The sequence below is a fragment of the Porcisia hertigi genome, chromosome 35 (assembly GCF_017918235.1).
Source record: "Porcisia hertigi strain C119 chromosome 35, whole genome shotgun sequence".
In the NCBI taxonomy this organism is placed as follows: domain Eukaryota; phylum Euglenozoa; class Kinetoplastea; order Trypanosomatida; family Trypanosomatidae; genus Porcisia; species Porcisia hertigi.
The window spans coordinates 1,577,807-1,601,941 of record NC_090594.1 but is presented as its reverse complement, the minus strand read 5'-3'; the positions used below and the strand labels follow the sequence as shown (position 1 = coordinate 1,601,941).

Below are 24,135 nucleotides of genomic sequence, written 5' to 3'. Positions count from 1 at the left end.
GAGCAACCCGGGCCACAAACCACTGCCCATGATCGCAGATGTGGGCACATGTTGGATTTTTTTAAAGTCGCAATGCATGGCATATGTCAAATATTTTCGTAATAGCATCAACTACCTCCTCGACAGTAAACACGGGAACCTGCGCGCAGGCGCAAGTCCGAAGTACGGGGGGGAGTGACACAAGAGGAAAAAAAAAACAGTGGGAGCGCGCCAAAATAAGGGTGTCTTAGGGTGTCTGGCGGCGTGCTTCGCTTGGTTGCTCATGTTTGCTATGCGGTGGTGGTGGTGGGGTATCTGCACTGGGTTGACTACTTACTTACAACACGTGTGACAAGACCGCCCGCTACCGTTTCACCATCCTGCTGCAGGACAAAGCGCCCCAGTGCTCGGCACTCCGTCACCGCCTCTACTGCGATGGGGGATTCGGCACGGAAAAGGACCATCGCCTGCGTAGCCGGTGGCACACACTTGACCATCCCTTTGGACCAAGCCCCTGTTTTCCGGTCCATCTTAGAGATGAGTGCAACGACGTGCACTCGCACAGCCAAGGCGTGCACTACAATGGTGAAGCTCGCCCCCGGCAGAACCGACTTGGTCAGTGTGTGAAAGGTCTGTATTTGCGCCTCAAAGTCGGTAGAGCTCTCGATCAGCGCATTCGGCTCGCACCCCACGCAGCCAGGGTAAAGTCCTGTCACGGACGACGTTGTGCCGATCTCCACCGTCTCGCCAGCAAACGCGACGGGCACGGAGCTTGCCACGGTGGGTTTGTGGATCGACTTGACGTTGACTTGGACCCCGCTCGGTACAAAGTGGATCGTGTCTCCTGTGAAGATTCTCCCGCCCTCAACCTTGGCGTATAGCGTTGCGCCCTGTACGTCTTGCAGGCTCACGCGCAGCGCCCTGTTGACGAGGCGGCTTTCGAGGGGACACTTGTCGATCATCTCGATTAGGCTGGGTCCGTGGTACCATGGTGTTGCCTCAGTATCCCGCTCAGTGATGTTGACGCCTTTCATGCCGCTTATGGGGCAGAAACCGATGATGGTCTCCTCGGAGATTCGGGTCTGCTTCAACAGGAGTCGCAGCTCCCGCACCACAAAGTCGTAGCGCTCCTGTGAGTAGCAAACGGAATCCATCTTGTTGACTGCGACAATAATAGAGCTGACACCAAGCGTTTTCAAGACTAGCAAGTGAGACTTTGTACCGTGCTGCAGCCCCGCCTCGCACTCCGAGGTGGCCGCCGTCACAACAAGGATAGCAGCGTCAGCCTGAGTGGCGCTGCTAATCATGCTAAGCACAAAGTCCTTGTGCCCCGGTGCGTCGAGGATGTGCACGCGGCGGTGCTCCGTCTCGAAACAAAAAGAACCGGAGTCGATAGTGATGCCGCGGCGCCGCTCCTCCTCGCACTGGTCCAGCAACCAGGCGTACTTGAAAGACCCTTTGTGGTGCGCGTTGCCTGCATTTTCGTTTCTCTGAACATCTTCGTTGCTAACGCGACCTAGCAGCAAGAGGAGGTGGCCCAGTGTCGTACTCTTACCGGCGTCGACGTGGCCGGCTATCACAAAAGTGCAATCGGGCTTCTCCTCGTCCGGCATCATCTCGAGCATCTGTTTTGTGCGTCGCTGCGAACTCCTCTTCGAGCACCGCGAAGTAGCCGTGGTTCGGCCTGAACTCGGGCATGGCGCACTAGATGTGTCAGCGTTGTCACTCGCCCGCTCGACATCCTGTTCCGCCGACGCGGCAGGTGGTGAAAAAGAAGCGTGCGGAAGAGGCCTGGGCGCGGAAGAGACTTTAAGAACGCCACCACCGCCGCGTTTGGAGCACTTCTCGTCTCGCTTTGCTTTGAGGGACAAAACAGCGAGTCCGACGTCATAGTTGACTGCCCGAAGCGCGCTCACCGCCTCCTCCTCCGTGGGTGGCAGCATCGTCGGCGCGTTTACTTTCCACGCGTCGTGTAGGCGAGGCAGCACCGAATCGAAAAGATCGTAGTCGCCGTCTACCTGGGGTGATATTGTGGTGTAAGGGTTCACCCGCACGGCCGGCGCCGCGGTGGCTGTCGCCATCCCTACGACCTTCACCGGCGCCGGTGCTGGCGAGGCCACATTTGCAATGGCCTCGTGCGCTGTCTCGTCGAATTCCTCCTCACCGTATTCCTCATCGTATTCCTCGTCGTCGTAGTTGTAGTCGTACTCCTCGTCGTCGTAGTTGTAGTCCGCGTCCTCCAATACGCCAGAAATCTCGGAGTAAAACTTATTGTGTCGGTTCATCTTGACGTGTGCGTGTTTCAAGTAGAAGCCCTTCCCCCACGAAAAAAAAAGACTAGTTGCACTTTTCTCTTGGCATCTACTAGCGCGATCCGATCTAGGAGAGCTGCTGGTGTGTCGGTCTTGTCACCTGCACGGTTGGTCACGTGGGGAGCGAAAGGGGAGGGTAGGGGAGGGGAGGGGGGGGGATCAACGATACAAGTATGGAGAGCGAGTCACATAGCTGCCTCAAAAGGAGGAGGGAGCGGCAAACGGAAAACAAGAAGGCGTTGTCTGCAGCGCTGCGGAGATTCTCCTCGATGTGTGTTGTCCTATGGGCTTTGAGCCCGTCAAAGCGTTTGTATAGAGGAACAAGAAAAACGACAACGAACACACACACACACACACACACACACACATAAAAGCACGAGCTCCTTTGCTACCCTCCAGTAAAACCTTCCACTGTCACCTTCTTGGTACTTTACAGGGCGTCAGCGCGCCGCTAAGCAAGAAAAGGATCGAGGCCTATGCGCGATCACCAGCGCGTGTAACTATGGCTGCTTTTGAGCGTCTTGCCAATCTTTTTTTTTCCTCGTCATGCCCGAACAAGAGAGGGGGGCAAACAAAAAGGTGGCAGGTCAGCGAGGCTGCACAATATACGCGCAGACAGGGAAAGACGCCATCTGTTATCGCGATCGTGTAGTCACATGTTTGCGTGTGTGTGTGTGTGTGTGTATAGTTGACTGCAAATGTGTTGAGTAGACAAACGATGTTTGTTGCGTCGTAACACACACACGCACAAATACAGAAAACATACAGAGAACACACACGAGGTGTACAGAACAGGGTGCTCGGAGAGTGAAGAATAGTTAATGGGTAAGATAAGAAGAAGAGGCGCAACAGTGGCCTCATCCCTCCTTCCTCCTTCCCCTTCCTCTCCCCTCTTCAAATACACGGGACGACCACACAACCCACACGTTTCACGGCACGATCCAGCCTCCGAAACACAGATATCATCCGTCTACAAACGTCCTCACTTGGGAAGGAAAGAAAGAGATCAGCGTCAGACTATCGTGGAGAACGTTTGTCGGGGCGTGGGAGGCATCCTCGGCTGCAGTCACCAACCTACGTAGAGATGGCAGTAAGATGTTGTGGATGCGCCAGCGTCGGAGGCTTTCGGGGGGACAGTGACGGAGAAGCGCGCAACACCACCATCCATTGACGACCGAACAAGCTTAGAGAGGTACGAATGAAACGCTATACCCTCCCCCAAGAGAGAGTGAACCGACGCTGACGGGTTGAGAGGGGAGGGGGCGGCGGCAGAGGGGGGGGGGCTGAAAGATCGATGGAGAGGAACAAAGAGAAAGGGCGCACACCAAACGCAACTAAAACACCCAAACGCCAGCACAAACCACCGTCGCCCTCACAAAAAAATATATATATGCGCACGAAAGTGAAAAAGGCGCCGTAGTAATGAAAGATAGACAACAATGAAGAAAATGAGCATGTATAATGTGTGGATGAGCGGATGGGTGCACGTGCAAAAGAGAGCAGAAAAACACACACACCAAAATACACACAAACACACACGGGAAAAGGGGGGAGGGTCCTCGAGAAAACAAACAATGGCGCGCAATGCAGGGTCTCAATGTGTAGCCGGGTGAGGGAGTAGATGCCGTTGCGCTCCTCAGTTTGCCTCCCTTTCAAGCACGGTGACGCGCTGCGGAAAAAAAAAAGAACAGTGGGAAAGTCTCAGAATATCCCGAACAGCCTCGTGCCGTGTTGACCACCATAGCGCAAGCGATCTGATCAGCCCGCGTCCCTGCAGTTCGACAGTGTGTGAGCATACTCGCTGTGTAAGCTCTCCAGCAGCTCATCCGACCTTGTATTAGAGAACATCGACGTTGACGAGAGAGACGCGGCCGCTATGGGCCAGGCGCTACTGGGATCCATGTGTTGATTTTCTACAACTCTGCCAACAAGCGGGGGACGATCTCTCAGGTTGTCCCTCCAGTTTTTTGCCTCACGAGCACGTCGCACATGTGAGGTGACGATGCCGACGGGAAAGCTACTTTCTCGGGCAATCTGCGCATAAGTCGCTCCCTCGGATTCGCGCGTCATGTCGGCAACCTGCTGCAGTGCGCGTTGACTAAATCGAAGACCACTCAAAATGTCCCGAACCGCGTCTTCATCTAAGCTATGGCTACGCTGCGTGTAGTTCATGGCGGCGATCGAGCCGTTGACGCAACAACGCACCACAAACAGCGACACCCTTCGAGAAAAGAAGTCACTTCTCTGGAGAGAAAGCACGAAGGTGCCACCGCGAACCAGGAGAGGGCCAAACAGCTGATCGTAGAGTTCTTGCTGGGTAAAGGGGGGTGCAAAAAGAAGCGTGTACATGAAGATAACGCGCATCTCCAAAAAAAGAGGGACCCACTCCGCCCCGACGAGCGAGAGAAGTGCCATGGATGTAAGCATGATCATCAGCTTCAACGCTGGTACACCAATGAGAATCGTGTTTCGTGGATGCGTAACGTTTCCACTTGTGGGTGAAACCACAGGCCGTTCAGCCGTCACCACCGTTGTGGTGCGCTGCTTGAGAGCTGTGAAGGAAGCATAGATGAATCCGAAGTAATACAAAAACGACAGCACCACGAGGCGCAGTGCGTCGAACATCCTTTGCAGAGGCCAAAAACACACACAGGAAAGCAGGACCGAGTACTGTACTATGTGCGGGAGAGGGGCCGTGATCAAGCGAAACGTGATTCAGCGCGGAGGTCGTCAGGCAGTGGCATATGAGCGGCTGAACAAGAATTGCCTCGAAAAGAATACTGCCAGCTATTTGTTTTTGTTGTTGTTTGTTTGTTTGTTTGTTTGTTGCTCTTCCTGCTCTAGTAGTAGTAGCAGCGGTGGTGGACTAAGGCAACACTGCAGATCCAGTGAGAAGCGTCACCGTGACACACCCTGTGTACACTTGGGGTGCGTCGCTTCGTAGCCTGTCTCACTTTATATGAGTTCCAGGCTATGTATTCGCCTGGGTGACAAGCAAGGCAGGTGCGTGTATCTTTGTCCCTGGCGCGAACAAGCGAGCAGGCCGCTGTGAGGAGCACTCTCTCTTCCAGCGATTTCGATTGTACACTACGAATAGGGACGCTGTGATCAGAAACAGGAAAGAGAGAGAGAGAGAGAGCTGATGAAGACATGATCAAAGAGCGCACTGGGTGCCTCCTCTTCCACCTCACACACACACAAAGCACACAAAGCACACCAGAACCACCAAAGGAGAAAGATCATAGCCTGTCACCATGAACATCAACGTTGACTGCGTGGGGTCTCCCTGCGATTCAACAATGGGCCTTGCGACCCTCGACTGCTTCTGTTTCGAGAAACGATAGAAGCGACCACGAACGCGACCCTCTGCCAACAAGCTGTTCGGAAAACTCGCGCGACAGACTGTGACGTCAGCAACCGCGCGCACGCGCTGCTTGCCGGGATTTCGTCAGCAACGTCCAAACTCCATCGAGAAGCGGTTGTGGATTCAGAGCCAAAACGTTTGAGTGGCGTACCGAGGCTCAGAAAGCAGCGGCAAGGCGGGGAGAGAGAGACATACATACATACACATGGAAGGGGAATAGAAAAACAGCGCGTCATATCCTCCACATATGAACATACCCCCATCGCTGTGTGTGTGTGCGTGCCTGTGTCTATCTGCCAGTGCATAGTGCTCTTTGGTGTGCTTACTTTTGATAGTCATGACTTTTCAATAGTTTTTCTCTTTTGGGAGTTTTGCTTACTCATTCATATATATATATATACTTTTAGGTTTACTCATACACACCACTCTCTCATCCCTTCTCCTCCCCCTCCATCCACCACAGAGGGCTCACCCACTCACACACACACACACACACACGCATACACACACATATATATGTATAGACTCAGGAGCACACATTTGCAGACATGCGTACAAGGTCCAGCGCACACACCGAACTCCACATCGAGGTATTCTCTCGCAGCAAAGAATCACAAACTCACAATCACACCTCATTCTCCTCGTGTTTTTTGTTACCATCCCCCCCTCCCCTCCCTCGCTCCCTCTCATAAGTCCATGCGCCCTATTATCTGAATCCGTTCTTCTGCTTTTCTTTCCTTTTCGAGTGCATACACCCCCTCACCTGAACTCGCCCCCTTTCTGGATAACGGAGGTGTTGGTTCAGAAAAAGAAGTGCAGTAAAACAACAACGACAGAAAGGAGAAGTGGCAGTACAGGAAGGACGAGGAATCGAGTGAGTGGATTGGGTTCGGTAGGGAGGAGGGGAGGAGAGGAGAGGAGGAGGGGAAAGTTTGAGCGAGCCCTTGCTGGATTTGGCTACCTCAGAGGAGCGAAGCGCACCTGTGCGTTTTTCCCTCGTGTATGTGTTTTTTTTTTAATTGACACGTGAGTGTGTCTGTGTTTTCCTTTTTTTCACGATCACTTGGTGTATACGTATGGCACATACGAACCACATGTCGGATGTATATGCATATACGTGTGTGCGCGCACGGGTGTGTCACCGAGCGGGCGCCTGTTGAGACCCTCTTTTTTTCTTTTTCTTAAGCTAACAAACCTAATATCGGGAGAAGGCAAACCAAAACAGAAAAAAAGAAAAAAGAGAAACCACTACAGACCAGGAAGCCACACACCACAACAGCAAAAAAAAAAACGCGAAGACAAAGAACAGTGGAGGAGAGAAAGAAAGAAAAAGGAGAGAACACACGGGTTTGACAAGAGAAAAGAGGGATACAAAAAAAAAAAACAGGGAAAAAAGATGAAGCGTGTAAAGAGAAGAGGAGAGAAACATACAAACACCCAGGCGCACACAAACATCAGATTAACAGAGAAGGAAGCAGGAGGATCACAGGACAGAGGGGAGCCACGCAGAATGGTGGCAAGGAAACTGCACTGATAGAGGGGAAAAGCATTGCTTCAAAGCAGAAAAGGACACAGAACAGACGTGCCGCTCGCCAGCGCCAGAAAGAGGCACTTGGAAACTGGGCATCGCCTTCACGTGCGCCCACTACTTTGCATTTTGATTTTTCTCTCTGGGTGCCCTCTCCGTCGTCGTCTTCTGCGGATTCACTCCTTTTCTCGGCTTGTATCCCACAATTATTCCATCACATCGTTTTTGTGGGTGTTTTTTTTTCCGCTACGTAACCTCAGTGTTCGTATGAACGCTCCGTGAGGTGAATCGTTTTGTCGAGACTTGCCTCATCTTTTTTTTTGATTTGTACGCTTTCAGTGCGGGGACATTTGTGGCGCCAATGCTACACACGTCACCTCCCTCTGCTTTCCTCTTTTTTTTCCATCCCCCCGCTGCTCTTGTCTCTGCACGTTCATCAGGGTGGAGAGATTCCCTGCTTTCCCCACCCAGCCAACCCTAGCGCCGATGAGAGACGGTAGTGGTTGCCTCCCAGCAGTCTATTTTTCTTTTTCTTTTCCACTTCGACATTCACCTAAAGTTCCCTTCCGCTTTTTTTCCGTCTTCTCCACGGCAGTGTCAACAACGCCACGTCTTCTCACCCACATCAGTCCCCTCTCCGCCCCTGCAATGAGTGCATTCGCTGCACAACCAAAAAAAAATACCCACACTTACACACACAAAAAAAAAAAAGAAATACGCACCAAACCAGGATACAGTCTTCAGAAATCGCGCATGCCAACGCCCTTCCATTTCCTCGGAGTTTCACCTTTGATGCGTATTTTATCCTTTACTTTTTGATGCTGTACTCGGTGTACGGTCACCCCGCAGAGGAGCCAATGGCCCTCCCCTCCCACCGATCCCCCCCTCCCCCCTCCCCCCTCCCCTCCCCTCCCCCCGTCATGCTACAGAGAAGGAAGAATACTCTTTGCCCAAGTCATCCCCTCTCTTCACAAGGCCTTTACGCTCTACTCTTTGACTGGGATGTTCTGCGGATCTCAAATCAACACAGAAGAGGTAGAAAGCGTGAAGAAGGGAGGAGCAGGACAAAGGGAGGGGAAGGGGGGGGGGTCAAACAGCGACACCAGCAAGACGAGGAAAAGGGGGAGGGGGGAACGCAACAAGTCGACATCACCTTGCGGCCCTCGCGACCACGGACGTGAAGTGCAGCACGCCTACACACAAAAAAAAACAAGACGTGCCATACCAAAGGAGGACATCAAGGTTTTTTTCCTTCTTTGTGTCCTTTCCTCTCTCTTTTCATGGACTATGAGCGGATTGTCCCTCCACAAAACTCGACACTGAGAAATGCGAGAGACGAAGAAACGACAGAGCACATGGAATGCGTACATGCATGGATGGCCCCCTGAGAAAGAGGGGGGGAGAAGCACGAGGGGGTACATCAAAAAAAAAAAGTGAGACAAAACGGAAGCCAGAACAACAAACACCCACATACACAATGCGTGGAAGCGGTACGTCAAACACACACACACACGCACACCAAAAAAAGGGGGGGGATGAAGAAAAAAAAGACAGAGTAGGAAAAGCGCACAACGCTGGAGCTTCGGCCTCCTCCACAAATAACAAAAAGGGGAAACCCCAACACCGAAAAAAAAAAAAGAGACCAACGCACGTCTACACACGGAAAGCTGTGGGGGTTACGACAGTCTCATTCACTTCGCAAGAACACACGAAAAAAATGCCCGCCGGCATAAATTATCCGTATGAAGTGGATGGACTCGGGAGGGGAAACAAAGAAAGAAAAAATATGGCAAAGGAACACAAGCGAGAGAAGGAGAGACAAACGGCATATGGATCTGGGCGACAATGAAGAGTGGAGGAAAAAGAAAAAAACAAGAATGCACACCTCACACACACACACACACGATCCCTTTGCCTTTTGCGTATCGATCTCTCTCGCTCGTCCACCATCCCTCAGCCTCCACAGTTATGGCTGCATGCATACACTAGCCGCCATCATCATCACAGGGGAAAAAAAATCTTCTATCCCCTCTAAATACACGCTTGCGTGTATTTTTGTTCTTTTTGCAACCCCCTCCGCTGTGGACTTGTCTGTGTCCCTTTTATACCTTGTTTGCAACCGCCCCCTCTCCCCCCTACAAAGTTTCGGCGCTCAAGTGCCCCTCCCTTATTCACGCGACACGATCCTTCTTCTCCGTTGATATTCCTTTTTTCCCCACATTTCTTTCGTTTTGTAGTTTTTTTGTTGTTGCCATTAAGTGCGTATCTGTGTTGTTGTTGTTGGGGAGGGGGGGGGGGGGCATTGCTGCCACCACTGTCCATAGACGGGACACCAACTAAAACGAGCCCCCTAAACTTCAGCGCAGCATCAACTCACGGAGACATCGGCGAACCGTCCCTGCACGAGCAAATGAGACAAAGAAGAGAAAGAGAGCGGCCCCACCCTTCAGGAAACTGAAAATGGGGGGAAAAAAAGACGGACGGTCAAAAACACTGAGACGTTATGGTTTTGGCGACGAGGTGGGAGGGGGGTCGATCAAAGGGAGATATCGAGAGAAAAAATGGAAGGCAGACATGAAAGCCTCCCCCCTCGAAACACAAATACGAGGGCGCACCGCAGCCAATAGAAAGAGGACCAAACAGAGGGGGGGGGAGGGAGATGGAATACACGGCAACCGCAAATGAAGCGAAGCCAAATGATTCAAAGAATGGTAGGGAATCAACGGGAGACAATCTAACGCGCAATACGATGGTGAACAGTGAGGGAAGTGGTGGGGGGACACTCGAGAAAAAAAAAAGAAACGTGGAAAACTGGAAAAAAAAGGTGTCCCTTGAACAATCCTTTTTTGTTTGTTTTCTCCCTCTCTCTCTTTCTCCGCGCGCGTGTGTGTGTGTGTGTGTATGTGTGCCCCTCTAACCCCCCCCTCCCAAAAAAAAAGGAAAAAAGGGAAGCAACAGGGAAGGTCGGGGAAAAGAAAGAGTAGCGGCGCCGTCTCTGTCCGTAGATCACCGTTTAAAGGGAGAACTCAAAGGAGGAAGAGAGAGGCAGGAAGAAGAGGTGTAACACGATGAAGCGGAAGGAAGCACCACACCTCAGCTAGTCACTGTGTAAGGCGTGTGCCTCGTACTTCTCTTGATAGCTCCAGTTTCTACCGTTGCATCTGCTTCTCCAACCGACCCACGAAAACACACGCGCATCTGCTTATGTGTGGCATTACTTCATTCTCCCATGCCAATAACAGAGCACACAACATTACCAACCTCTTCACGCGCCACCACCAAAAAAAAAAAACAGACAGACGTGCTTTGACGCAGGCGCAGCCACAGCGTAGAAGAAGCACACGGGCGCCTACGTAAAGAGAAAGCGGAGCCGGCAACAAGCTTCGAAGTACGCGCACACACGCCAGTGCAAAGGGCGGGTGGCAGGAGCACTGCGCGCGTGAGACGGAAACACATACACATACACACACCCTTACAGTGTGCTGCTCGAGCGAGAGAAGCAAGGAGAAAAAAAAAACAGGAAAAAAAGAGAGGAGAGACCAGAAAATACAAAAATACGGAGGGAGAAAACCACACACTTTTTAAAATAATAAAAAAGCTTTTTTTCGCGAGAATCCCCAAGCAAAAAAAAATGAAAACAGAAATCAGATCATACATATATATATATATATTTTTTATATTTATATATATATATAATGTAAATCCAGTGTACTCTTTCATCATTCTTGTTTCGTCTCTCCGTTTCTTTTTCTTCATTGTTTTTCCAAACTCATTTCTCTTTCCTGACACCTCACACGCACACATAAATCGCCCCCCCCCTCCCCCTCACCACAAAAAGACAGGCAACAAACTTCAAGTTTAAGCTAGAACAACAGCAACATCAATAAAGACATCCTCAGCGGAGAAAAGTAGACCAATGAAACGCATCATCTCATCATTTTTTTTCCTTCTCTCCCTCTACTGCCACGCACAGTGCCTTGTCTTTTCGGATACGTTCACCGAGGAAAGACAGAAAAAGCGATCCCAGAAAAGTCACGCAGTTCAAAGAAAAAAAAAGATGAGGCAACGGACAGCAAGGAAGCAGGGAAACAAACGAAGATAGGGGGAGGGGGAACAGCACACTCCTCGGAATCAAAAACGTGGGAATGCGGGGAGGCCCCACTTTCCCCTTCCTCCGCACCGCGTTAGTCACAAGGGACTGAGAGGGGGTGGTGAAGAAGTCGTGATGGAGTCGGACACAAAGGAAAACAAACAGCATGAATTTGAGCAAAAAAAAAGTGACGTCCTGCGGTTATGTTTCTGTTCATCCCAGACTCATTAAAAAAACAGGGGGGGGGTTGTACAAATCCACGGCTTGGGAAGCACTCAAAAAAGATGGAATGGAAGACACCGCGGCAGTGTTCACCAGAAAATATTGCCGAATTCTGCTCTTGTTGTTTGTTTGTTTCCATCGCCGCTGTTGCACATGCCCCTGACTCCTGTCGTCGAGTACCTGAGCACATATAGAGGGGGGGGGGTGTATAATATGCCTCCTCCTCCTCCTCAGAATGCCAAGAGAGGCAAATCCTCTCGATAGCCAACGACACTTTCTTCTTTCTAGGATATGAAAGACCAAGACGAGGTGTGCATGCATCTTTGTCTTGGATTCTCTATGAGCCACGAGCCACCACCCCACTCTCCCCCTTTTTCCCCCAGACCCCACACAAGGTACAGAGGCCGTCAACCAAGGCATCGCATGAAAGTTCGTCCGATGTTCGGGGGAGGGGGGGAGAGTGCGGACACAGGATAACAACAATCGTGTAAAAATATTATTCTGTTTCTCTAGCATGATCGGAGGTGAACAAAACGTGGTGACTTCCTCTTCGCACAACCTTTTGTAGATCTCTCGTTGGCGTTACCGGACGCTTCGCCAGCCGACGCAAAAAGAAAAAACGAAAAACACGTGCTTGGGCAAGACGACGTGTATGCAAGCACGCGCATGAGAGAGAGAGAGAGAGCAGGAAAGACGAGGGAGCGTGACGTTGTGTGCTTGGTGGGCCGTTGCCTCAAACGCTCATGTGACGGTTCAGCACATCCTGCGCCTCTGCGATCTTGCTGTCCAGCATAGCCGGCGAGTCCAGCAGGTTGAGAATTTCGGAGTTATCCATCTCGAGAAGCATACCGGTGATCTTGGCGGCCACAGACGGGTGGCTCCGCACAATGTAGCTGTAGAGCCGCTCGCCGAGGACGTTCTTCTGCTGTTCAGGGTTGAGGTTCGCGAGTACCGCTGCAAGGTTCTGGCCCTGTGGAAGCGGCTGCGGGTGCTGCTGTGGCATCAAAGACTGCATCGGTGGCTTCTGCGGCATAGGGCGAGAGCGCATCTGGCTCATCGCGTTCGGCGCCATGGGACGACCCATGCCACTCACGCCACCCATTCCTCCCATGGGCCCCATACCACCCATGCCGTTCATGTAACCCATACTGTTCATGCCGCCTATGGCGTTCATGCCGTTCACTGGCATTATGGGCACGCGCTGGTTCATGAGCGGCATATTGACGTTGTTGAACATCTGCGGGCCCATGAAACCCATTGGCGGCATGGCGCCCATGCTCGGGCCACCCATCGGGTTCTGGCGCACGCGGAACTGCTTGCTACGCTCCTCCAGGTTTTGGCGGCGTGCGTCCTTGCGAAGGGCGTACGTGACAAACAGTGGGCGGGGGCTCAGGAATGTGCTACCGTTTAGCTCCTGGATGGCCCGCGAGGCGGCGTTCTGGTCCTTCATGGACACAAAACCAAAGCAACGTGACATACCCGTCTCTTTATCCGTCATCACCGTCACAGACACGGTCTCCCCATACCGCCCGAAGAGCTCCTCGAGACGCTCGCTCGTAACGGTGTCGTCAAAGCCTTTGACATACAAGTTCGGGTATTTGCTGTGCTGCTGAGCGCGCTCACGACGCTGGCGCTCGCGGTCGCGCTGGCGCTCTTCGCGAGATCGGAAGCGGCTCACGTCGAGCGGTGAACCAGCCTTGGAAATCTCGCAATCCTTGCCATTGAGCTCCTCGACAGCGCGGGCGGCATCCTCGTGCTTCACGAAGGCAACGTAGCCGAGGCCAGCCTCGCTGGGCACATCGCCGAGGTTACGGACCTTCGCAGAGCTGACCTCGCCGAACTTGGAGAAGAAAGCACGCAGCTTCTCATCTGTCACGGTGGGATCGAAGTTCTTGACGTACAGGTTCGTGAATTGCTTCAGCAGCTCGTCACGGTGCTGGGCCTGGTAACGCTCCACGACGATCGCCTGGCCATCCATTTCCATCCCGTCCATCTCTTTTACGGCATCCACAGCGGACTCCTCACGCTCGAAAGAGATGCGGGCGTAGCCACGGGACTCGCCCTTTTCATCACACGCCAGACCGATCGCGGTGAGGCGGCCAAACTTGCTGAACATCTCCTTCAGGGCGTATGTGTCGACACTCTTCGGGAGCTTCTTCACAAGGATGTTGTTGACGCCGGAGCGCCGCTTCGAGGGGTCGCGCTGGATCTTGGCGATGCGAAGGTAGCGGGAGCCCAGCTTAGAGCCGGCCTGGTCGAGCGCTTTCTCGGCATCCGCGGGGTCCTGGAAGTTCACATAGCCGTACCCGAGGGACTTCTGAGTGGCAGAATCGACACACACACGGACGGAGGCGACGGGGCCGATGCGGACAAAGTAGTCGTACAGCTTCTGCTCATGCAGATCGGGGTCGAGGCCACCGACCCAGATGGAGGGATTCGGACCAGAGAACGCCATGGCTTTTGGTATTGATCCTTGATATGGTTGCTCGATTCTGTATGATATCCTCTTCTGGGTGGGAAAAACAAAAGAAGGAAGTGGGGAGAGAGCACGAGACCAAAACAAACAAAAAAAACCAAAAAACCAAAAAAACGAAGCACAAAAAAAAGAGACGGAACTGTGGCTACGCAGAAGGGAGAGCACTCGAGATTGTCAGAAGAACGTGATGGACTCACCACACGTGTGTGCGTGCAAGAGGAAATAAAACGGTCGGCGTGAACGTGTGCGTGTATGTGTGTACCGCAGTGAAATGATCGGAGCGAAAACTCGAAGCAAGAAAAACAGGACAAAGAAAAGATGAGGAGGAACAGGAGACAAGAATGAACCAAAAAAGGGAAAGACACACACAAGACGACACAGATGAAAAATAATCAAAGAAGGCAAACAACAAGAAAAATCCTACACGAACGAGCACTTTTCTCTTTTTTAAATTTTTTTATGAAATTTTTTGTTTTCTGTTTTTGTTATTTCAAATTTTTGGGAGGGGTGGGAGCAGGCAAAAAGAGCTGCGGTGTCGCAAACCAGGAGGAGAGAAGTGCGTTTGAGTGTGCGTGTGTGTGTGTGAACGCAGAGGCGAAGATCAGCGAAAAAAAAAGGGGGGCCATGGCGGCAGTACCAGGAAAAGTGAGTAATTGGGGGAGGGAAGCGTGCAAAGTGCAAGCGAAAGACAGAAGGTAGGGGATAAGGAGGAGGGAAGATCATTACATGTGCGAGCAGATGTACAGAAGAAGAAACATGGAATATGAAAGAATGACCGTATGGACGACTGGTAGCTCCATCGTTGCACGATGCACATTCGTACGATGTTCTCCAGTCCACCCCTCCCCACGGATCTAATGACACCGTTTCTCACTAGCACACAGGGAGGGGGGAGGGGCAAAACAAAACGGCATGTAGACTCGCTTCTGTGATTAGAGCACCAGGTGTCGCTTCAAGAAATGAGCTCTCTGACTTTTGTGGTGTTTTCTTTTTTTTCGGGGAAGAGGGGGGGAGGGAGGCTCGGTGTATTGACTTGAACAGGTAGACAAATTAAAACCTACGTGGCAGTTGGATGAAGTAGAGGTAGTGGCAGAGACATGACTGGAGCTCGCAGACACACGAAGAACACAGAGCTCAAAAGAAGGCCGAAGCCCACGAGGAAACGGGAAAAAAAAAACATTGAAAACATCCGGGGGGAAACGCCCTTCAAGGGTCATCTCTACTGATTGACGTAAAGGAATTGGGGGAGAGGATAATCAAAAAGGAGTCCGCTATGTAGAAGATGGATGGGATTCGAGCAGCAGCATGCCTGCCTCTCTGTTGCTGCGTTCCTTTGGTACCACTTGACCCCTTCCCTCGGCGTCGATTCAGATGTAAAAAAAAAGGGGGGGCTATATGAAAAAAAAAATCTAGTCAGGTACATTGGTGCTCAGATATTGAATCTGACAGCCATGTGATCTAACACACACACACATACACATACACATACACATTCAGACAGACAAGCCCACATAAACATGGTGACTTGAAGACCAACCAAAGGAGGAAAATTTTTAAAAAAAAAGCGAGATTGGAGAATCAAGCGATCTAATAAGCGCGGGAAAAAAAATGGAGTCCAATAGGGGCATAAAGACTCGCCAGAGGCAACCCTTCATGTCACTAGAGGCTAAAATTGGTGCGTGTATAGGAGTGATTTTTTTTTGATTTTCACTGTGACAGGTAGCTCGTCCTCTCGCCGCTACAAAGCAGACATGCGGACAGACAGACGAAGATGTAACGGTTCGATGAAGGGCTTCAGAGACGAGGATGGCCAAGAGCGACATCAGCGGTCCACTCGGACAGTTGCGCTTGGACAAGAGGTGATATAGTGGCTATAGAGCTTGATCTGCGAAGACAACGGCAAGGCCGCCTTAAGCACCCGCGTCACTTGCCATCCACTTACTCGTGCGCCACCTCCGCATACGTGCTGCAGCTTAGCCGGCCCGAGACGGAGAAGGTGTCAAAGTCTGTGCGCGGCGACAGTGACATGGAGTGGCGAGGACCTGTGGAACCCTCGTAAGGAATGGTGGGGGCCTCGCTGGCGTCACGACCACAGCCGCCGTTGGTGGGGGTGGAAAACATAGAAGCCTTTATCCACGGGTTCGCGAAGGCAGCGTCACGTATCGGCGAGGCGAGCCCATCGCTCAGGCGCGCTGGCCTATCGACCAATGCAGCTGAGTAGTGCTGCGCAGCACTGGGACACGCTGTAGCAATTCGCTTAATAGGGGAGACAGGGCCCCTTGGTACCGCTGCCGAGTTGGACCTCTTCATGTAGTCAGCAAAGGACAACGGTGGGGGGCATGCGGTGTCCTTCTGCTGTGACGAGGCAGTTGTTGGGATTATAGTCGTGTCAGACATGCCATCGCTGCCAGTTTTCCGGTGAGCTTTGCTCACCGTCGCGGGTGCGGTGGTGCGCCGTGCGGATGAGCACTGATGCCGCTGGCGGCGCAGCAACACCTGTGGCGACGGCCCGCGCGCCGACGTGCAGCCGACGGCATAGCTGATCTCTCTCCTACTGGCCCCACCGCAGACCCTGCGAGTCTCCCGGTCGACGCCGAGCTCAGGCTGAGGAGAGGGCTGAAGAGCACGCGAACACGGAGCGACATTCGCCCCTCCGCTCTTGGAGGACACGGCGATATTTTTTTCCAGTAGAGGTCGGGTGCCGATCAGGCGAGGCGGTGCCCCCAGCGTCGTCGAAGGCGTCAGCATGGACAATCCCATGATCGCCTCAACCATGTGAAAAGTGGGAACAGTGGCACTGGCGCTAGCCGCAGGAGCTGTATTTGTAGCTTTGCTGTAGTTGCGCTTTGGCGCGATGACGTGAACCGAGCTCGTTCGCGGGCGCTGCTGCGGTTGATGTGCGGATTGCGTGGCGCAATCCGCCAGTCGCGAGTTCACGGAATTGAGACGAGAAGTCGGCGCTGAGGCGCTCGGGCGCGTCCGTCGCGAGGTTCGGCGTGGAGTTGAAGAAATAGCTGTCTCGTGCACGGAGGGAGCTCGACTGCAGAGCTGCGATCCAGCCGCGCTTGGCGTTGTGAGACCATTCGTGGCGCTCGAAGTACGTCGAATGGGCAATGCCCCCACGCTAGTCGTTTGCTCTACGACGGCGTTGCTGAACAATTGGCCCACACGTGGCACCATTGGCGGCCGCTGGCGGAGATATACAGAGCTCTTGTCACTTCCACCCCTCACGCTACTAGAGGAAAAACCAGGTCGTGCAGCCGAGCTGTTACGCGATCTCACCTGAGAGACGACGACAGCAGCGCCATTCGACAACTCTACAGACGCTTCGAATTTCTGGGAAGCGAGCGCCGTCGACGACAGCGATCTGCCAACGTCGCGGAGGTGAGCGGCGGGGGTGCTGATCGTTGACGACGCCGCCGTAGTGCGACCGCACGCCTGCGGCTCGCACGTTGCTACCACATCGACGAGTGGCTTCTCTGGGACCACCGGTTTTCCCATGTGGGTGGAACGGTGGGTCACAGAGGACGAGGATCTAGTCGTCACTCCGCGAAGGCGAGCCTTTTTTGAAGGAATCGACGCAACGCACGTCGATTTTGCCTGTACTTTCTGTGCAACGCTCGGAGCCGACTTTGTGCCGTGAACGCCACCTTGAATTGTGTTGACTGCGCGCGGCCGCAGCTTCAATGCGGGGGGCGCAGCGGTGCTCATTTTTCTTGTCGCTGGGCGCTCAAGAGGCAAGTCGTGCTACCCTTTTCCAGGAGTGGGATGAAAAAATTTAAAAAGGAATCCGGCCCGGCAGAAAAGCTGCAGCCGCTGGTGTCTTCCGTGGGCAAGAGACTTCAAAGCGTCGTTGTAGAAAATATGTAAGGGTCCACACAGACGACTCGCGATGGTGCTGCTGAAACAGGCGCTGCCCTGTTGGAGTGGGAATACTCAAAGCCTGAGCACAAAAAAGTCAAATGGCAGCCACGAACAAAGAAAGAGCGAGAGAGAACGAGTAAGGCGTTTACAGTGGTGGTGGTCGCACAGTGAGGCATAAGCAAAGGCGTGAAGAAACGCGAGCGGGAAGAACGGGGAGAACGGAGGGGGGGGGAGTACGGGCAAAGAGAGGGGGCCGCACGACAGGAAAGATGAGGACACGGAACAAGCACTTGGCATAAAAATGGTCGCGGGGTAAAAGCGAAGTGGGAAGAGAAAAGGAGGGAGAAAGAGCCTAGCCGGGCCGCAGTAGGTTCCGAGGTAACGCGGCTGCTGGCTCGAGGCGTTCTTCCAAGTGCGGTGTGTGTGTGTGTGTATGTGCGTGCGTGCGTGTTTGTGTGTGTGAAAAGAGTGGGAAGAAATGAGCAGATGGAAATGACGTGCCTCCAAAAACGGAACGAGGTGTGTCACAGGCGTTGGGTCGTACAGAGCAGACCGCAGTTGCAGCAATCGCCCCTCTTTATGTGCCCTTTAGGGGGAGGGGGGCGGTTAAGGGAATCTAATAAGCTCACCAGCAGTCACGCGGTGCAAAAAATATAGAGAGAGCGGCGTGAGTTCAAAAAAAAAAGAAAAAGTGCGTGGAAAAGAAAAGGGAGTGACATTGAATGGTGATGCAAAGCAGTGCTGCCTTCCAGAATCCTAAGTCCCACGCGGACCATGAAAATTGAGATGAACTTAATGGGCGTCGACCTCTGCTCTGAGGCGGGGGGGGGGCAAAATTGTTGCGCTCTGGAAACAGAATACGATGGAGATGATAATAGCACCTTTCCCAGTGCACTAGCGCGTTGTGTGTACGCGCGTAGAATTTATTGGCTCCGGTGACGGGTGCACGTTCGTTCGCCTCTGCCTCTATGCTGATGAACTATGATGTGGAGGGTGATTCCTCTTCCTTCCCGACACACACACACACAGAGAGAGACGAGGATACAATTACGACTTCGTCTCCTCAGATCTGATCTGGAACGCCACACGCAACGCCTCGTTGCATGTGCATGACATGGCCCAACTAACGTGCAGCTCGCCAAGAGCCCGAAATGCCCACTGGCTCTCTTCCTTCATAACTGCATCGATGGAGGGGTCAGACTCCTTCCGAGTCGATAAATCAACGTGCAGATGAAGCGCAAAGTAAAGCCGACCGCCGTCCATCTCACTGCCGCTGTTTAGGATGAAGAAGATGGAATTCGGCGTGCAAAAATGCACACGGGCGCTTGTCGCGCCTGCAACTTGAAACACTATGTGCTCCAGCAGCGCCTCTTCCTGACTCGCTCGCACACTGGGAATAGAAGAGAGACGCGTGTGGGGAATGACCGCATTAAGCACCCACGGTGTCAAGCCCCGCCGCTCCTGCCCGTCGTCTGTCGACGAGGAGAGTATAGAAAACTTGTGGTCCAACCACGAGACCCGCCCCGGTCGAGTTGTGTTGTCGGTCAAAACCAGCAGGGTGGCAGGGTACCTGGGATAGCATGTGAGATTGCGCAGAGCATGCGACAGCACATAGCATCCTGTCTTCTGCAAGAAGTGGAACTCTTCAAAGAAAAACGTATTAGCTACTCGGGTGTCGGGGCTGCCATGCGTGAACATGACGGGGGGGTCGTCGTACATCTGAACCTCGCTTTCCCAGTGGGGGTACTGAAAGTGGAAGGGAGCCCCTGAACTTCTCAGGGGAGGAGAACCGTTTCGCCTTTCGAGCGCGCCAACACTTGGTGCAGAGGCCGGCAGCGGCCCTCCAGGAAGAGCGGCGGGTGAAGGGGAAAAGGAGATCTGGGCACGCTGTCCTTTGTGCGGCCCGTGCCCTGCGTTGCCGTGGCCCCTAGCAGCCTCCACAAAACGATCCTGGCGGCTCTGTCCTCGTTGGACAAATCGGCCGAGCACCGACCCCCACGAAAATGCAGCGCCCTCCTCTCCCCTTCTCTCATCATTGGGCTCTGGCGTTGCGGCCTCCCGGGTTAGGTTCGCTTCCACCGCCTCAGCTCGTGCGCCATCGCTGACAACGTCTGTTGGCACGGGTAGATGTGCCGCTTCAATCGTGTAGTCCGAAAACGGCTGAGACGGTGGCGTAGGGTGCAAACACAAACGTGGTGCGTGTGGCGGTCGGCTCCTATTCGCGACTGCTTCGACCTTAGCGTGAGCGTCGTCGTCGTCGGTGCACGAGCCTGCCTCCAATCTGCTTTGATGGTTGGTGAGGTTGTTACCGGTGGTGGTGACGCTAATCGACGAGGAGGTCAGGGTGCGGTCCCTCGCTGCCGCCCCGCCGTTCATCCGCATCATCGGAGAGGCGGTAGAGGTGGTCGAGTCGGCGACGCCACTACCATCAGTCACGCCGACGCGACGCCACGTGCTGAGCTGCGTGGTGGTGAAGAGCATGGGTGCATCGCCTCTGTCGAGCTCGCCGGAGCAATCCACGGACGACACTCGCGGCACGGCTTCAATCCCGAGACAGCCCTCGAAAAGGAGCGCGCACCGACCGTACATGCTCCAAAAGGTCCGCTGGAGGATCCACGTGAAGCAACAGCAAGTGTAAAAGAGCGGGAGGTGCACGGCATGCTTCGTAGCGCCAGCAGTGCCCGCCGCCTCCACATAGTCACTCGCGGAGGAAGTCGCCTCGTCTTGGGGAGTCCTAGACGTAGTCGAATGACCAGCGTCAGCGGCGTCAGAGGAGATGTTGACTGCAGCGTCGCAAACTGGAAAGATCCGACACACTCTAGCGCTGACAACAGCTGTAGAATCGGTGGACGGGGTCATCGCCGATGCGAAGGTGGTAGCAAGTGTGTACGGAGGAGGAGAGGCGGTAGTGTCGTTGGTAGCGCTGGAGTTGTTATGAGCGTGCCTGACTTTAGCGGCGGCTGTCGGCGACACGGCCGCGGCGGTCGCTGTGCCAATCTGTGCAGCCGTTGTCCGTGGCGCTGTGGGGGGCTTTATCGGCCACACTTTCCGCTGATCAGAGAAGCCGCCTTGCGACTCAGCGTACATCTTGTTAAACTCGCCACAGTCCACGAAGAAGCGGCTGTCGTACAAGCCAAACGAGGACCATATGCGCTGTAGCTGCAGCATCTCGCACTGGATGCTATAGCTTTGCCGCATCACGTGCACATAACAAATCACGTCGACGCAGTGCGACGTCCACTCAAACACCTTCGCCAGTGTTTCCAACAAGTACATGCGGAGGGAAAGGCTTGCGTACTGAACAAAGAGAACGTACAACTCCAGCGGCAGTTCGCGGTGGAGAATGCGAACGAGGAGCTCTTTCACCAGGTTGTGGAGCCCGTGGAACCAGGCACGTCGCTGTGGGGTCAAGATCTCACCCCAGCGGACGGCGTACAGGTGCGGAGGCACCTGGGGGCACTGCGACGGTTGCTCACGATGTCGCACCTTTTGGTGCTGCTGCGGTGGCTGCTGTCGTGACGCAAAAGAAGACGGAGGCAGAGAGGGCGGCGCCGGCACTCGTGCCTCGTTGGGCCATGCCCCTGACCCATCCCCATCGACGCCGTCGTCATTCTCGTCACAGAGGTCTTTGGCTTTGGCAGCGTAGTAGTAGTTTGCGCCGAAGAGCTCATACCACAGTGCAGTGAAGCCGCCCAGATAGTTTGCATAGGCCTCGCAGTAATTCAAAATATCCATCGACTGCTCCCACTGCTGGACCAGGCTCACCTTTGCTTCCTTGTCCGCTAAGGATGTGCCTTCCATGACAGCTGGTGGCAAGCCACTGTTGACGTCAGAGCTGAACATGGCCACATGTGAGCTTGACGGGCCCGTACGACTCCTGTCAACGCCGCCGCCGGCGAGACTTTTAATATGCTCAGCCTGTTGCGTCAGGACCGCCCGCCTCTGACCCAGCAGCTCTCGCACACGTTTCTGCTCGGCCCGAAAGCCCGGGTCGGCCTTGGAAGCGAGCACCGTGAGTGACAAGAGCGCCAGCATCACCTCTAGATGTACACCTAGCTCTTCAGAGGCTCCATGGAAACACCGCAGCTTCTGCACCCCGACGTCCGAGCCTTGAGAGCCCATCACGGCGGCTTTGAGGCAGCCTATTAGATGTGAAGCGTCGGGAGTAGCACAAACTTCTTCGAGGATGCACCGATGTGCCTCGGGATCACCGTAGTTCGCCATCCCTCAGCTGGAGTCCCCCCACCGACGATTCCTCCGCCAAAGCGTGTGTGTCCGGGTGTTGCTGACGATGGTCCTAGCGCGAAAAGGGGTGGAAGAGAAGTCAGAATCGACAAAAAGTTGAGAACTGTGTGAGCTCACGTCTCTGGTCGCGCAGGTCGAGATGGACGGACCAGCGTGGCTGTCGAGAAACCCGCGGCTCTTCCCAGGCCCTATTGGTCGCCGCGTAGCTTTTGAACCACGTAACGGACCGTGTAAAAACACATCGAGCGGCGGGCGTGTGCGCACGTTGCGTGCACCAGACGATGAGAGAAAAGAAATATATATATATATATTATAGATATATATATAAACGGTGTAGGAGAGAGGAACAAGAAACCAAGGCGGCGACAATGCACATATTAATGCATCGCGGTGCATTACTGCCCAAGACAGACAGGGCCGCCCCCACCCACCTCGATATGCGCCTCCACCGTCAAGTGAGATGGAAAGAAACGAACACATCATCACTCCCGAAGAAATGCAGAGACTCACAACGCGTCCTTGCAGTGCCCGCAGCCCCCCTTTCAAAGTGACGTTTTCGGTCGAAGGGGGTGCGCGCCTGGCTGATGCAGAGGAGGAGAACACGGGATGAAAACGCGAAAAAAACTTGAAAAGAAAAATGCACGTTTCCTTACCGAGTCGTCGCTGTTTTTTTTTTCTGGAATAACGGAAACGGTTCCATTCTCACCCAAGACGGTTAGCCTAAGGCAGCCAGGCCCCTCAACAAATCTCTGCGTCAGACTCATCCTCGGCTGCCTACAGAGGAGGCGGAGAACACCAACAGAAAAGCGTGCACTAACCAAAGAAGCGAACCCCCCACACACACACACATAGGTTCCCCCTTGCCCAGTCATGTAGCCCGGCTAACCATCTCCCTTTTACATTCTCGACGCCTCCTTCATCTGCTTCTCCTTATGCACCAAGTACGGTCGCGTCTCGAGAAGCGTCTCGAAGATGGCGCGGGCCCACGGGTGGCGGATACCGGCACCGGACTTGAAGAAGCTGCTCAGGTCTTTGCCAGGATTCATGGACTCATAGCTGTGGGCCTGCACAATCATCTCCAGAAGATCCATGTCCTTTACAAAGTGAGACTCCGCAGTCTCCTGCGCCTCATACTCGTCAAACAAGTTGCTGAGCTCCGTGCTGAAAGTCATGCTTGGTGAGGATGACACAAGTGTGCACAACTCCTGCATCGCCTGCGCTTCCTGCTGCCTCTTCACCTCCTTCGGGACATTCATAGCGGGAGAGATGTCGCCAATAATACTCTCGGCTGTATCGTGGCAGAGCGCCATTTTAATCATTCTGTCGCGGTTCAGCGAGGTGTCCGGACACATCATGCACATGAGAGACATACGGTACATGTGGTCACTGATCGACTCTGGACTGCCAATCTGGTTGTCCACCCAGCCCTGCCGAGCCGTGTCCTTCAATCGCCCCATCGTGTGCAAAAAGCTAATGACATCCTGAGCTGCCTTGGAGCCTTTTGTGAATGACATTATTCCAGAGGAGAGTGGAGGGGAAAATAACACACATACACACACAAAAAAAAACAAGAAGAGTCTTGCGTCGTGGCCTCGAGACGATGGTGGAGCTTCCCTACTTTCGTGTTCGAGAGATGAAATTTTGTGGGTCGGGTGGCATACCCCTGCAACATATCAAATATGAGGTGGATTGGAGAGGGGGAGTGCAGCGACACAGATGTAAGATTTGTTTGTTCGGCAAGGGTGGAGGGTGTGGGCGCAAAGGGTAAAGAGGGTCACACGGAAGCGCGTGACAGCGGTGATGACGGTGATTCGTTCAAGAGCAACAAAAAGAGGGGAACCAACGAGAACACGTTTGCGGGTGCCACTTTTCGTATACGAGAAACTGGCGATGAAGAAGCAAACAAAACACCACACTCCTGTAAATGGCGAGTCCGACGACTCCTGTTTGAGAGCCATCACGCCTTCATCATCAGATGTGGCTGCACACAATTGCATATCTCTACATATATGTTGGAGCAGCAGCTGTACAGCCGACGTCTCATTTGTCATTATG

The 24,135-nt window shown here is 53.5% G+C and overlaps 6 protein-coding genes across 6 annotated transcripts; all 6 read right to left on the bottom strand.

The window, feature by feature from the left end:
- Positions 1–308: 308 nt before the first annotated feature.
- JKF63_01417 (uncharacterized protein) lies at positions 309–2,264 on the bottom strand (the record flags this gene model as incomplete). Its single annotated transcript, XM_067897464.1, has 1 exon — positions 309–2,264. One exon carries the CDS (start codon positions 2,262–2,264, stop codon positions 309–311), a length of 1,956 nt encoding a protein of 651 aa, XP_067753621.1.
- Positions 2,265–4,049: 1,785 nt separating this feature from the next.
- On the bottom strand, positions 4,050–4,916 carry JKF63_01416 (uncharacterized protein; the record flags this gene model as incomplete). The annotated part of the gene is made up of 1 exon (XM_067897463.1): positions 4,050–4,916. One exon carries the CDS (start codon positions 4,914–4,916, stop codon positions 4,050–4,052), a length of 867 nt encoding a protein of 288 aa, XP_067753620.1.
- Positions 4,917–12,228: 7,312 nt separating this feature from the next.
- Positions 12,229–13,950, bottom strand: JKF63_01415 (uncharacterized protein; the record flags this gene model as incomplete). Its single annotated transcript, XM_067897462.1, has 1 exon — positions 12,229–13,950. One exon carries the CDS (start codon positions 13,948–13,950, stop codon positions 12,229–12,231), a length of 1,722 nt encoding a protein of 573 aa, XP_067753619.1.
- Positions 13,951–15,909: 1,959 nt separating this feature from the next.
- Positions 15,910–17,682, bottom strand: JKF63_01414 (uncharacterized protein; the record flags this gene model as incomplete). The annotated part of the gene is made up of 1 exon (XM_067897461.1): positions 15,910–17,682. One exon carries the CDS (start codon positions 17,680–17,682, stop codon positions 15,910–15,912), a length of 1,773 nt encoding a protein of 590 aa, XP_067753618.1.
- Positions 17,683–18,882: 1,200 nt separating this feature from the next.
- JKF63_01413 (uncharacterized protein) lies at positions 18,883–22,059 on the bottom strand (the record flags this gene model as incomplete). Its single annotated transcript, XM_067897460.1, has 1 exon — positions 18,883–22,059. The coding sequence occupies one exon, from the start codon at positions 22,057–22,059 to the stop codon at positions 18,883–18,885; it is 3,177 nt and encodes a 1,058-aa protein (XP_067753617.1).
- Positions 22,060–22,976: 917 nt separating this feature from the next.
- JKF63_01412 (uncharacterized protein) lies at positions 22,977–23,594 on the bottom strand (the record flags this gene model as incomplete). The annotated part of the gene is made up of 1 exon (XM_067897459.1): positions 22,977–23,594. The coding sequence occupies one exon, from the start codon at positions 23,592–23,594 to the stop codon at positions 22,977–22,979; it is 618 nt and encodes a 205-aa protein (XP_067753616.1).
- Positions 23,595–24,135: the final 541 nt, after the last annotated feature.